Source organism: Micrasema longulum, unplaced genomic scaffold (genome assembly GCF_059751315.1).
Source record: "Micrasema longulum isolate JH-2025_06_02 unplaced genomic scaffold, ASM5975131v1 h1tg000149l, whole genome shotgun sequence".
Classification (NCBI taxonomy): Eukaryota; Metazoa; Arthropoda; class Insecta; order Trichoptera; family Brachycentridae; genus Micrasema; species Micrasema longulum.
Window position 1 is genome coordinate 612,510 of NW_028277355.1, and position 16,432 is coordinate 628,941.

General features: G+C 29.3%; 1 protein-coding gene across 2 annotated transcripts in view; it reads left to right on the forward strand.

Moving 5' to 3' along the window:
• Positions 1–14,661, forward strand: part of LOC148284110 (uncharacterized) — a 219,850-nt gene extending 205,189 nt beyond the window's left edge. For both annotated transcript variants that reach the window (XM_088242663.1, XM_088242664.1), the window contains one exon: positions 13,443–14,661. In XM_088242663.1, the coding sequence (XP_088098789.1) occupies positions 13,443–14,300 (858 nt within the window). In that variant the 3' untranslated portion in view covers positions 14,301–14,661. The remainder of the gene's footprint in view (positions 1–13,442) is intronic.
• Positions 14,662–16,432: the final 1,771 nt, after the last annotated feature.

Below are 16,432 nucleotides of genomic sequence, written 5' to 3' on the forward strand. Positions count from 1 at the left end.
ATTTCCTATGTACTAAAAAACTCGCACGAAAAACAAACTTAGAAATTGCGTTGCATAAGATCGAGAACATTTGAAAAATCTGTTTTATTATTATTTTTGCTTAGACCAATCACTTTTGTTTATTTGTGTATCTCTTTTTATGTACAGGTGTTACATACAAGACATTTTAGTTTAAATTAATTACAAAAGTTTCTTTAGATAACGTTTTCTACAATATTTTACGCGTAGTTTGTTTGTTAGGTACTTACCTACCACATAGTGGCGCCAACGCGCCTGTTATAATCCCAATTCCACAGATTTTGTATAATATGACATTTCAAACGGTCGTGGTACAGTCGTTCTCAATTTATTGACATATCGATTTGAAATCGATGGGTATGAATTTGGAATAAAATCATTCCAAATCACTCGTTCTTGTCAAGCGTTCTTGTTTATTGCATAACAGGATAAAATACTACGTAGATTTCTTTCGCTAACTCATTTTATTTCCTCGAATCACAGTGGGAAGTGACATGGTTCGATCAATTTGATTAGAGAGTATTGACAAGTTACAAGTCTGGGTCTTTTGACTTATGTATATGTTCTGTTTTAACAACACAAGGTGATCCTGTCTTAATAAAACTGTTTTTATGTAAATCAAACAAACTCATATACAACAAAAACAGAATTGAGATTCGCAAAGCTATGTATGCCAGTAGGTTTTAAAACATAAACCTCACGTTGCGCTGTGATTTATTAAACTGAGGTACTGATTATAAACATTTGTAATATAAAGTTTATATTTGAAGCACTAAGTTTGTGGTTATTATTGGGTCCATGTGTAGTATTTAGAAAACACGATTAAAATAAAATAGGAATTAATTCATTAGTTACGTAAACCTTGACGAAGAAGCTTGTTCGCTTTGAAACCGGTCAGTGGAAAAAAGTGAAAAACGATAAAAAGTTAGTGGTTAAAAACAAAGTTGTTTTATTTATTTTATTTTTATTATGAACATTTGTATTCGAATCGGGATATAAAGTTCTTAATTTTGTCACATAATTATGAAAAAAATGTACAATTTAATTATTTTTACTGAAAAATTACACAAAACAACACACTTGAATTTGAATTTAAATACTTAATATAAAAAACAATATTTAATTAGGTTAAGTTGATTCCATTTATTTTACTATTCTTCTATTAAAAAAATATTTGAACATTCTGAAATTCGATTTAAATTTTCCAAATGAAAACATCATATTTATTTTTTACCACTTTTATGAAATTGTGTAAAATTAGAAAAAAGTCCATGAAAAATAATTATGATTTTGATTTTTACTCTAGCAGTTAAATATTAACACAAACAATTTTTTCCCGATTAAGTCAATTTTTTTAACTACTTTTTGTTTCCCATATTCCAACATGGTTATTTATGACAAATGAAATGGCCCAGTCAGAAATATTTTGATAAATCGTCTTAAAAGTAAAATATATATTAACATCCGTAAAAAACCACGCTACGGGCAACATTGCATTCAAACCATTTCTGGACATTTTTTAATTTAATAAAAATTTAGAAATTATTTAAATTATGAACTCTTATATTTCATATTTGCAGAAAAGTTATAACGAATTAAAAAAATACTTAACATTTAAAAAGGTAATCAAAACAATTATTATTTTTTACTTATTTTTCTTATGTATTTCAAAGGTTAAAAACAAATAGTTTGTTAAAAATGACTTCACGTGCATTTAAAAAAAACCCATACACAAGGATTCATTTAATCGGATGGGATAATATTTATTTAATACTTTCTGTATCAATTGGGAATAACGGTCAACAAGTTGGAATTATTCTTAAGCACAAAACGTCACTTCAAACATGATTGATAAACTATTATCTGTCAACTGTCGGTCCGCCACATGTCCCGTACATTTCTGGAGTGAATTATTATTGTTGTTACTTCCAATTCTGCTCTTCAGAAACCACTGGCAATTATTGTCAATTGAAAATACTGTCAAGAATCAAAGAGTTTATGAATTCTTCACTCAAATACCAACACGATGTATGAAAATAAATCATATTGTGGTGATTTAGAACGTTGCACATAATAATAGTCATAAATGTAAAATCACTAGTCTGGAGAAATACGTCACACTTGACTTTTTAACTCTTAAAAATACATGCAAGTATATTAAAAGAGTATCGAAGTTTAAGTATTTACTGGGCTCGTGACTTGTTGTCGGCTAATTTAAGTAATCGTATTTACACTGAAACATTCATTATTTCTATGCTTGAGCATCATTTTTTGTATTAATAAATTTCATAAACGGTACATGTTGTTTTTAAATTCTATACATATCTACTTTTACACATCTAGTAAATGTTATCACTGTCACTCTCCAAAAAAAGAGACTTACTCTTGTGCTTGAAGAGTAACTTACACTGTTGCAGTTGTTTATTTATAAGAGTTTATATACTTTTAAATACGAGTACATGAGAAAAAAAAACATAGGACATAAAAAGAAAAATTCATACTAATTCAAATACATTCATACTATTTCAAATTTAATGTAGTTTTTACACGTGTTCAAAAAACTTCTTTAGATATACTTTAAATTTATTTATTGATATGTTATTTTTAATTGTTTTTAGTTCATTGGAAAGATTATTATCATTTTTTACACCTTTGAAGACAAAGTTATTTTGACCATGACTTGTGTGGAATTTAGGAATTTAATATTATGTTGGTATCTGAGTGACTTATTCATCTCAAATTCCTTTATTTTTTCGTTTTTTATAAATTTGTATAATAGAACTTATTTTACAAAGAGTGTCTACTGTATGAACCTTAAATATTTTATGTAGAATTTCCGTTTCAAATGTTAAGAGTTTCTTTAGAATTACTTTAATAATTAATCTTTGTACTAATTTAAGAGGGTTTAATATATTAGCGTATGAACCACTCCAGCCTACAATACCATATTATAACAAAGATTGTACAATTGAGTTATAAGCTATTTTTAAGTTTTTGATTTACAAAATATTTCTTAATCTTATAAATATGTACATACATTTTATAATTTGTTTAACTACTTCACTAATATGGTCTTTCCATTTCAAGTTTGGGTCTATGTATACACCGAGATATTTAATTTTATCTGTTGTATCAAGTACAAATATTTTCATTTTTCATCCTTAAGAAGTCTTCAAGATCTTTGTAAATAAGCATCCAAATCATTTTGGGTGTGTTACAATTTTACTTTTAGAGGGAACTTTTTTTATTCTTCACAAATATTTTTAAAAAAATTGCTTCTGTAGTAGAAGAACCAGTCCAAGTGCAAATTATCTAATGTCTCATCGTCATTTTCACAAAGGCACATTGCCTAAGTAAAGACACCTATTCTCGATAAGTGCGAGGTGACAAGACAATGTCTTATTCTCAATCTTGATATTTAAGAGATGTTCAATTTTGATAGTTTTTCAATTTCAAACCATGATCGAATGGGGATGGAGCGTTGGATACTTCTATAAAACAACCCAGTTGAAGAATCCTACCATTGTCCACTCAGATCTGATTTCATTATTAATTATGTTTGGTATGCAATCATCAGACTAAAAGAGTGAGAGATGCATTTATGAAGGCATATTTCCTTCGACCCTTTTTTCATCAATTTAAGGAAATTCCGATATGCAAATGATCCAACATAAGGTCACCTTAAAATTTCTCTCGAATGCAAAAGATATAAGATATTTCTGTTCACAAATTAGTCCGTCATTACCACCATCAATTCTTGATTTATACTTTTTGATAAGACTTAGATGATAATATACTTAGTCTTGAGGATCGTCGTTTGTTATTAGATATGGGTATTTTACATGACATTCTTAATGGACGTCTTGATAGTCCTGTTCTGGTTTCTGAGTTGGCCCTTAACGTACCTGGCTACCGCACCCGTCACACGAATCTATCTCTTTTCCATGTACCCACAGTTCGCACCAACTATGCACAGAACTCTCCTCTGATTCGCTTGACGCGTAATTATAATTTATTTTTCAATAACATAGACATATTTAATTGCAGTAAACTCACTTTTAAAACCAAAATTAAAAAACTATAATTTGAAAAAAAATAAGGTTCCGTTATAAAAAAATAATATATATATATTTTTACATTATAATTTTAAATTGTTTCTATTCACTCATATCAAATACACACTTACCCTGTCCTTAAACCTACCCTCACACCCATATACAATCACACACATATTCACATACTTACCAAAACCACACTCCACTTTTTTACACACGCATCCTCACACACAAAAAAAAACTCGCACACATGCACTTCTATAGATTATATTTAACTGAACTGGATTTTTATAATTGTATTTATGTGGAAAACTGATTTGGCTTTATTTTATGTTTTTTTTATAATGTTGTGTATATTTTTTTGTATTGCTGTTGTTTTTCTTAATAAACAAAATAAAATAAAAAATAAATTAGTAAATATTTTTGTGAGAGGAACCTCCAGGTGTATAACTTCCATTAATGCCTTTTTTAATGCAACGCACTTGATGGTAAACGCTGAGGAAAATCGAGGTGACTACGAATCAATGCTGTATACAACCTTTTTAAGGTCGATGGGTGAGCCTCCCACAACACCCGAGACACTGCTCAAAGGATTTTGAGGTTCCTCTTGCACTATTTTACGATAGTTTCTACAGAATTTTACCGACTGCTAAATTGGGTTTAAAATTTTTGAAATAAAATGCACATTTACGGTATTTTGTGTTTATTGAAAAATACTACTAGTTTATTTTTTGATGGAACTACTTCTAAATAATTTTTACTGAGCTACAAACCTTAATAATGCATGATTGTCTCCATTCTGATTGCACTCTGCGTTTTACTTTTATGATGGAGATAAATATATGAATAAATGAAGATGAAAGCTTCGACTACGACTACGACTACTAAATAGAATCAGAATACGAATTATTGAAATGCATTTTTGGAAGGACATATATATTTTTAAATATGTTTGCTTCACAATAGACCAAGAGGCCTAATCTCAATGGTGAATTACGGCACAGAACACTAAAAAATCACGATGTTATTTTTTTTGTTTTCACTGGGAATAGAACCCGTATATATTTTTTAATATGTTTGCTTCACAACAGACCAAGAGGCCTAATCTCAATGGTGTGACGGCACAAAACACTAAAAAATCACGATGTTACTTTTTGTGTTTTCACTGGGAATCGAACCCGGAACATTTCGTGCGTGAGTCAAGAATCTTAACTCTTGTGTTGCTGTGATGTCACACTAGTTTACATAGAATACAAGACTTAATATATCTCTCTTATTTTTTTAAATGATGAAGACATTTGCACACCATATTTAGAAAGTAAAATTTGTAAAACTATGCTAGATGTTATTACAAAAAATATATTTATCCTTGCTACGCGAAGACTGAATGTCCGCTAATTCAGCAACACATCTGTAAAAGAGAGCGCATGAAGGTAGAACTTATAATATGGAAGACAGAAACGCTGTTCTGTGGCTGGTGTTGTGTAAAACCAATTCAGTTGGTTTATAAAAGTGATGGGGACGCACGCGCGTAATATGAGCGGTGAATTTATTAATATTCTTTATTTTATTTTGCTAAAACGGGGTTAAATTATATGTTTATTTGCATAAATTATGGAAAAATGATTATTAAACAGTTTGTCTCCATGTTTTTTTTTCAAATGTCTAAACATTGGAATATTCCGTCTTTTACTAGTGGTAACGCGATGTTACATCACCGCGCGCAAAGGAATTATTTACCACAGTCTTTTAAGAGTTAACCACTTCACCACTGAGGCTATCATTAGAGCATTAAAGATTGTCTTTAAGTTTAAATATTGCACATTTTAAAATCAGCGATTAAGTCACTTCATAATTCACTCAACTTCATAATTACAAATACAAGAGTTACTAGATACTCCACCCTGATGCTGCAAAAAAACAAATAAATAAAAACAACCTTCAGTCAAAGAGGATTGGCCTACTACTCGGTTAATGTGTATAATCTACTTCCATTATCCATAAGGACAACGAGTAAGTTCTCACAATATAAAATTGCTATTAAGAAATGGATAGTGGAGGTGGGTTGCGCACGGATCGATGAGTGGATCAAGCCAAATAGGTCAAATGTGTGCCCTGTTTATGAAATCTTTTCTATTGGTCTATATCAATTGGTTATGTTTTTTATGAATATTTTAGTTTTTTATGGTTTATTATGTTAATTATAATTAAGTTATATACGTTATTTTTTTATTGTTATTATTATGTTTACTTTGCAAATTTTGTTAAATAGCTAACCTTAGGCATGTTTCACATTTTGTAAATTAAAAGAATACAAACAATGTAAAAGTATAAATAAATAAAATAAATAAATAAATCACGTCACGAGAACAGTTTGAGAGCTGCTGACCTATTCTTGGATTATAGAGTGGCAATTTGACATGTCACATTAACGTTGATCAATTAAATCAGTAGAAAATTAATTTAAATTGCACGATTAATCTGTCTTTACTTGCCACGTTTTGTATTTATTCACTACTAGAACAGCTAATGTCTTACTTTCATAATCTAATACATGTATAAGACGAAAAGCATGGACTCCGTGCGCTCTAGGCGTCTTACTCAAATACACATTCATTTGTCAACTTGATTAAGTACACGTTTTAAAAAAAAACATTTTGCTAATAAATTAAAGTTAAAAGCTAGTATGAGTTTTTTTCGTCAAAACGTTTCCAATTACTGTAGATTTAAAGCGTAACTGATACATTTATTGATTACCTATATGATTTTTCATCATCATTATAATTTCCTTTCCGGACCTAATAGTGCATAGGACACTGCATTGGCACACCAACCGCAGCGTATCTTGATCATTTTTGTAACATGGATGTAAGATGATTATCTTACGCTTCAGGTACTAGTCCAGGGACTATGAAATATTCTAGTGTGAAAACACCATTTTAAATCAATATTTCATATCAACAATGTCGGGAATCAAACCCGAGACCTTTTGCATGGTAGGCTAACATGCTGACCATTACACTACGGGGCCGACGCGACGTATGAATTTATGAAAACGAATATGAATATAAATTTACACGCTTTAACAAGTATTAGAAAACAGACAATGTTTGAATTGTATAAAAAACACAATGCGCCTTTTTTCGCCAAAAAATAATGTCATAAACAAAACTATTCGTTTATCTATTAATAATAACATACCTTAAATATATTAACATACCTTATATATTTAAATGGATATTTAAAATATTTAAAATAAGAACCCTTTTACATTTTAAAATTGCATATTTAACACTTATTTGTTTATAAATTTGTAAAAACCACTTTTTTTTTTTATTACACTTCGACCGGTTTCGAGGTAACTACCTCATCGTCAGGAATTTAACTAACTTATAATTACACGCGTTGCTATTTATATAATAAAATATTGTATGAAAGAGACTTCAGAATTCGCAAATCATCTTATATCCGAAAACCATGAATTTAATCAAGAAACGTGTCTAGAAATTTTGCATGTCAATAAAAATGGTTTTTGTTTAGATAATTTAGAACGATTAGAAATTAGTGAAGCCATTAATCAAAAACTCCAAATAATAAATAATCAATTAAATTTAACTTCGAGTCCTCTTTTAAAACTATTCCCGTTATGATTTATTTTATCTTCTTTCTCTCTCTTTCTTTCAATTTTCTGTCTCTTTTATACAATATTGTATTATATAAATAGCAACGCGTGTAATTATAAGTTAGTTAAATTCCTGACGATGAGGTAGTAACCTCGAAACCGGTCGAAAAGTAATAAAAAAAAATAAAGTGGTTTATACAAATAAATAAACAAATAAGTGTAAAATGTCATACCACAAATAATAAACTTACTAACAATCAACATGGCTTTCAGGAAAAAAAAGGAACCGGAACAGCCCTAGTAAATTTAATAAATTTTATTCAAACCAACATGGATACTGGGATCCCAATCACGGGAGTAATCTTAGATTTTAAAAAAACTTTCGATCCGGTTCATTTTGAGACCATGATAAAAAAATTAAACGACATTGGACTAAAATTTCAAGAAAGTAAATTATTAAAATCGTACTTAGCAAATCGGAAGCACTATACATATGTAAATGAAAAAAAAAGCCTTTTGCAAACGGTAAATTTTGGACTACCCCAAGGATCTATTTTGGGTCCAATATTATTTATTTTATACATTAATGATTTGTCACTGTACAATTTCAAGGGAAAAAATATTATGTATGCCGACGACATTGGACTATTCTATAAAAAACAAACAGACGTATTAACAAACAATGACATAAACAAAGACCTAACTATGTTGACTAAATGGACAAAAATAAACTTACTTACACTTAAAGAAAAAAAATGCAATATTATCCATTTTGAAACTAGAAAAAAATGACATAAAGTAGATGCTTACATAAATAATGAACGATTTACTGAAATTGAACATGTTAAATACTTAGGACTAACAATAGACAGACAATTAACATGGACAATTCATATCAACAATTTAATTAGCAAAAAACGGAAAAAATTCTAATGTATGAAGCCTATGTAAAAACTAAAATATGTTATACGCAACTACTATGTGGAGCAGGATATCAAAATGACATAAACAGACTACAAAGACAACAAAATAAAATATTAAAGTTAGTATATGACCTTCCCTATTTAACTACAACTAGAGAACTTTTTTAACAAACTAAGCAATTAAATATAACTGAACTCTTTCAACTAGAATCATTAAAATTTATCCATAAATTAGCCACTAATGTAATTGTAGACGAAGAACTAAAACTCTTAAAAAATTGTAGTGAACATGGACATAATACGAGAATATCAGACAAATACCATCTACAACTTTCTAAAACAAGACAAGGATAATCAAGACTAATGAACCAGGGACTGAAATTATACAATAAACGACCAGACAAAACTAAACAAAAGACTCAGACAAACTTTTCAAAAGATGTAAAAAATATTATTTTGAACAACAGAGTATAAATGAAAAATGTACATAATAATTTATGTAAAATAAATGTAATAATCCGTAAGGGTTAAATTAAATTTTCAAATAAAAAAAAATAAAAAAAGTGAAAAATGTTTTTGATAATAATATTATGGCATATTTAACTTCAAACCATTAAAGTTGTGAGCTGGATACATTTTAACATAAATCGACTCTATTATGAAACATCAAGCGATGTGTTATTATCGATTAATAAATCACACAAATAACCAACAAGAAATAAAGTTTACTCTGGATTAAAATACGTACATAATAATTAGGCTAAATTAAACAAGAAATAAATTATATCTGGATTTACACGATAAACGATTGTAAGCGATACATAGCACCGTAGGAAACTTCAGTATAAATTTACCATATTACGCAATATCTCAACCAAATTACATGTTTTCTATCTCAAGTCACTTAATTAGATATTTACATTTGCGTAAAGTGTGTGTAATCTTCGACGAAAAAGATGATCTATAAATCACTTCGGTAATCAAATACAGTTCAATTATATGACGAATTGATAAAAAACACATTTACATAAATCAAATAGAATGCCTCAGGGTATTTGGTCTGTTAAATTCAATAACTAAATAAAACATTTCCGCTCTTGCTAAATGCCTTTGAATTTAGTTAAGTAAAAATATCGTATACATAAAATAATACCAAAGATACATTTGTTTTATGTGTATTAGTGATTATTTATTATAAACCTATAATTAGAAATCAAACACTGATTTGAGTCTCCTGAAAACTTTATTTTATTTTTACGAATATAAATATATAAAAATAAAAACTTCGTGACAATTGTTTCGCCTTATTAGGGCATTTTCAAACGAATGTGAAGATTATTTGGATTGAATGTCCTTATATAGTTATATAATTCAAGGTACTTAAGTAGAAAAGATAGATAGAAGATATTTTTTCGACAACAATTATCTAAATTTACAAAACTATAAAGCTTCATTAATTATCTCACAATACATACTTGTATGTCAATAAATACTTACTTTGTTATATTTTCCCCGAAATTCAAATATAAATATCTAAATTCCCCATTACCTATTAAACACTTAGCCTCACCCTTAACCATTGGTTTTTCCCTCAATTATGATTAATGTACATGCTATAGTTCATTAGATTATTTTTATTTTCTAATTAAGTACCTTGAATTATATAACTATATAAGGACATTCAATCCAAATAATCTTCACATTCGTTTGAAAATGCCCTAATAAGGCGAAACAATTGTCACGAAGTTTTTATTTTTATATGTTTATATTTGTAAAAATAAAATAAAGTGTTCAGTAGACTCAAATCAGTGTTTGATTTCTAATTATAAGTTTAAATATGGAGTTCTGCAAAATAAACACCAAATCAATCAATAATTATTTATTATAATAATTAAAATTATATTTTTAATTAATTTACTTTATACTCATCGTCATTTCTGCTCCATATTGTTTTCATCAAATAGAGATACATAGCTTAGCTGGTTCGAAAACATAAATTATAAAAATGATTAACAACACGAATAATAGGTCAATATGTAAGAAATAAACAACCCTATTTAAACGGCGGCCTCCGTGGAATAGTGGTTAGGACGCTCAACTCACACACGGAAGGTTCCGGGTTCAATTCCCGGTGAGAACACAAAAATTAAAAATGTGATTTTTCTCAAGCCTGGGTGTTCTATGGTGTGATTCATCGCTGAAATTTGGCCTCCTGGCCCATTGTCGTACAAACAAAACATGAGTGAATGAAAACTATGTCACAAATTTAAAAAAATATATATTTTCTACATTAATTATGATTTAGTGTAAAGACCTTTTTAAATAAAGCCAAATACATCATTAAAGTGAAGCAGTAACCGATTTTGAAAGCGAATAAAGGTGTTTTTTTATTTTTAATTGCACTGATGCTTAATATTTTAATCCCAAATATCTCTGTTTTTTTGTTTGCATTTTTGTTAACCTTTATCCACTCATGTCTTTATTGGTATATTAGTTTACGTAAAATAAACACATGATTATCATTGTTTTCCTTTCCTCACCTAATAGTGCATAGGTTAACCAAATTCAGGGTATTTCAGTCATCTGTTACATGAAGCTATGTAAATCAGTTTTGGCACTAGTCCGGGGTAATATTAAACAACTTTGTATTTAACCGCTTTTTATTTTTTTTCTACAGTCAGGTTTTAATTCTACACAAGTTTCTTTATCAAGGTATAGTTAACTAATAAATTTTCTCCTATTTTATGTTTTTACAGTGATTTCAAAATTTTACATTTTGACAATAAAAACACTAGATCAAAAATTTTTCTGAAAATAAAATACTCAAATAAGCCAACTTTAAAACCTTAAAATTTATAAAAGCAATTCATAATAAGTAAAAAATAACAAATAACCAAATAAACAATACTTCCTTTAGTCTACTCCGGTCTAGTTTCAAAGATCGTATCCATCTTATCAAATTACAACAGGGATGGAGAGTACCTTAAAGAAGGGAATATGGTAGTCTAGGCATTTACAGGGCTTATGACCTGTCTTGGTTGGTTTAAGTGGCCACTTTACAAACTGTGTAACATTCACCATTTTGCCTATGTTTGAACATCCATATTTCTTCGATTCTTCCATTTGTTGATTTTAGTGAAATAAAAGGGCTTAAACCTTTATTGCTGTGAAGAGATTCATCAGACTGAATTATTTCACATACTAAGCAACGCCTGAAAACAAATTTTTCTACCTTAAAACTTCTTCTTGGACCAGTTGGTTTTATTACAATATTTGAGTTTGTCCAAATGTCCGTGTTGTAATTTGTTAACTTAAAATTCAGTCTTTTGTCTACAAACATTTGGACAAACTCAAATATTGTAGTATCCATCTTCTTTCACACTTCCCATCTTCAGAACAAAATGACAAAAATATTTTACTTATTAGCTCCATATAAATTAATGTAATATTTAGAAATCACTGTTTAAAATCAAATAGGATAGAATTTATTTGTTCAGTATACCCCGATAATGAAGCTTGTGTAGCTTTTGAATAATTTTCGTTTTAACGATTTATCAAATATTTGATTTGGTGGCCATTTTCAGTTCGTCAACATTGATGTTAATTCAAATTAGGTTATTTTAGAGCTAAAAGAAAGCCTTGAACCGGTGATATCGATTTTATAACTCTTCCACTGGACCATTGCATTCAATTACATCGTGTCAAATCGATTACATTATTTATATTAAAATATATCGAGGGATTTTGATCAATACGTATTTTCTAAACAGAGATGGATATTTCAAAGGAAGGAAATTGAAAGGCAGATATGTAGGTACAGGGCCATTCTTCATACATATGAATTCCTATAATATAAAAATCATAGTTGTTCTCATATAATGTAAAAAATGACCCAATTTATAATATTAAACATTATCAAAATAGCAAATGGTGAGCAAATTAGCTTATTTGTTAATTATCAATTTTTATTTATTGGGTACGCGCTTAGGGACTTTGAATATTACAATTAATTGATAATTTTCTTATTTTTAATAAGAACTTTTTTATTTTTCTATAAATATGTAATATTTAAAAAAGACTTACCAAAATTTATTGTCAAAAGATTAGCTACTGAAGGTATCTTAAACACGAGAGCTGGTAATCAAGCTAAAGTGTGTCTTCAATTTTGATGTATCCATGTTTATATAAATGAAGACGTATCAATTTTAATGATGTAATTATATTAATTTTCTAAGTATAGCACCCAACACGGAGAAAATTGTGATTCGCATTTAATTTACTACAGCGTATATAATTTAGTTCGCATGATTATACTGAGAACTAATAATACACTTTAAGTCCACAAACAATTATCATTAATCGAAGATTATTACAGATTTCACGTGATTTTGTCATGTGCTCAACGGACAATCTCTTGGAGTTAGAAGTTCAATATCAAGATGGTAAAATCAACCATTTTAAAAGAAGGTTTGATTTATTGTATGTTAAATGCTAAGCTGCTCTGAATCTGAGTCTACAAATCCGGTTAGCTCTATTAAAATAAAATTATCGGTTGCCGGTAAGGGCATAATTGACGGTTAAAAATTATACACACTCTCCAATCATGGCGTTACACCATCGCATTAAAAATTATGCCATCAAATTATCTGGTTTAAATTTCAAAATGATTGTTGCAAAGTAAATACATTTACACATATATTTACATTAACGTTTCTCATTACGTAAAAGAAAAAACAATTCTAAAAAAGTATATAATAACATCCAAGAGTGTACCTTGCTGCAGTGTTGAAGTGGTCTAATAGGTTTTTTTCTATTTTGTTTCAGTCGTTTTTTGGGCGCACATACAACAACTTGAGCTCCATTTCCGAGTGCAAGAACAATGGCGAGTGCATCATCAACAAGAAGAACCGCACAGCTTGCAAGGCCTGCCGCCTGAGGAAGTGTCTTCTGGTGGGGATGTCTAAGAGTGGCTCGCGGTACGGCCGTAGATCCAACTGGTTCAAGATCCACTGCCTTCTCCAGGAACAACAGCAGAAATCACCTCCAGTTTATCCTCTTCTCCCTCCAGCCTTAATGCCCGCAGCCGCGCTGGCCGGGTATTACAAACAACCAAAGTTGCACGAGGAGCATAGAAGAAGTGTGACTCCTTCTGATTCGGGTGCATCTTCCGCGGATCCTGAAGATGATAGTTCTAGATGTGCGAGTGCTTTAAGTTTTCTAAGGCCCACTTCTTCTCCTTTAAGTGACAAGGACTATTTTTCAAGCAGCAGTCATAAAAACAAAGAAACAGCCAAAAGAAAGCTTCCCACGGTACCTGTGACTTCCCCGTTCGGGAGCGGTCCGTCAATGAACAGTTACTCCGCTAGAAGCGCACCTTTCATTCCTGCTCTTCGCGCGATTCCCGCAGGACCTTTAAGTTCTTGGCCAGTTCGTACTGGTGGAGACTTGATGCTATGTTCTCCAGCCCTTGGTGGAGTAGCGATGGACCAAGACCAGCCGATCGATCTCTCTATCAAATCCAGTGCCATGACGTGCAGAGCGTCGTTGAGCGACTGTTCTGATTCTGAACCAGAATTAAGCATTGACCTCAAAGACGACATTGACGGCACCGATACCTTAAAAACGCCCCTTGATTTAACCTTAGTAACTAAAAGATCGGAAGAGTTACCCCTCACCGGATAGCGTTAATTTTTGTGGTGCGTAGGAATGTGTTCAAAAAAACTTGCATTAGTGACTAAATTAACTACGTATTTATAATTGTGATTAAGAGTGCCAGTGAAAACAAAACTTTCGACAAATAATTGCAATGTGTGCCTTACCTTTTTAATTCGGATGCCAGTTTTGAAAAATATATGTAAACCCATAAATATATACCTAGAATAATGAATCATTATATTTTTATAATATCATGTACTTATTTATTTCAATATTATAGCCAAGAACGAGTACGTCATGCACTGTAAATAATTTTGATAGCTTTCTTTTCATTTACTATCGGTAAAAGGACAAATTGAATTGCATAACTATCCAGTACGTTATTGAAAAAAAATTATATTTATTTTATGTATATTGTTACCAAGTTGACTTTCCTATAATCGGCCAGTGTGATTTAATTGGAAGTACTTAATTATTCGTTAATTTACTAATTTATTCTGTGATGCAGCATACTTCAACAATTTTAAAAAACCTATTTTAAAACATTAAAAAGTATGCTCATACGAGGGACCAATTGCCAGTTTTACATCGATAAGATTTTTGTAAATATATTTTTTTTTAAAGCGCCAGTTTTTTTTTATTGTAAAGAAGTATCGCCAAAATTTACGGTAACTTATTTCTTATTTATGCTGTCTAATGCGGTTTTGTATTATGAAATTTTTGTTAACCGCGATAATAAATAAAATAACTTACACGCTTGTGGTCATCAAAGTTTTACTTTTATAGGAATAAACAGACGTATCTGATTTTTTAAAGTGCGTTTTTCCTAAATTATTTCAGTACTATAAAAATCAATAATTTTAGTCGTACGTTGTTAACTTTATTTTACATATCTTAAAATTAAGTGTACCTACTTAAATACGACATAATAAAAAATGCTTAATATATTTATATCTGTTTTATATAATTTTAATAATTTTAAGGGTTTCGTAGTATTGTTTTCGATTATGTTTAGATGTAAGAATCCGTGTGTTATTTATGTAAATTAACTTTTACTATATTTGTGTTTTCGTCAAATTTTTAGAATGTCTTAACAGACGTTTAAAAACGATGTACGTAAATGACAGTAAACAAAAAAATATATGTTTTTATTTGTACCTACCTTTTCCTATATAAAAAAAATATTATTGAAGACACTACATCAAAAAATTCTAGAAACATGACAATGATTCAAAGACTTTGTTAAAAAGTATTCTTATTTTTTTTTGTTTGATTTACGAAGATCATTAATTTTTTGAATGGGAGATGCCTTCTTAAAATTCAAATTATTATTTATGATTTTTACCAAGTGTAAATTAGCATTTTTATTTATTGCACTGATTGAAAATTAAGATGGAAAATGATTGATTTTAACTACATAATACTGTTGCGAATAAAACATAAATTGGTTTAAATACTATACGCGAATGCAAATTTTTCAGACTTTTCCTTATTCTGATAAATTTTTTCACATAGGTTCTGAACCTGTATAGGTGCATAAGCATAAATTAATTAACATAATATTGCAGACTTCGCATAATCCAGAGAAATCTTTTATTCAAAAATATGTAGTAGATAATAAAATTGTTATTTTTTAATAAACCATTACAATTAATTAAAACATTGTTTACACAAAAACATACTGCTTTTAAAATAATAATTATGTTTAAAAATAAAAGAACAAATAATCTATTACTAGCCCATATATTTTGGTGTAATGTCTTTATTCAGTTTTCGTAAACGTGTTATTAAATTATTAAGTCTCTGTCTAAACGATTTCAATATTATTGCATTAATAATAATACGCTGTTAGTAAATTAAATAATTACGAATTATTAAGACTGCATTTAAATTAACTCAAAAGATACAAAAACTATTAGTTTCTATACGTATTTCATGTGCCAGTATGTACGATACATTATTTTTTTTATAAATATACAATATTTTCTCGTGTGTAGTTATTAAAAGTGTTATTGATGAAAATTGTTGTGATGAAGTTGGAGATTCAAAAAATTAAATTGTTGATTAGTACTTAACTGTTTTTTATTTATTTATTTCCACCCTATTTATCTTCAACTGTATTATTTCACAGATATCAGCAAAAACTTATACGGAAACTA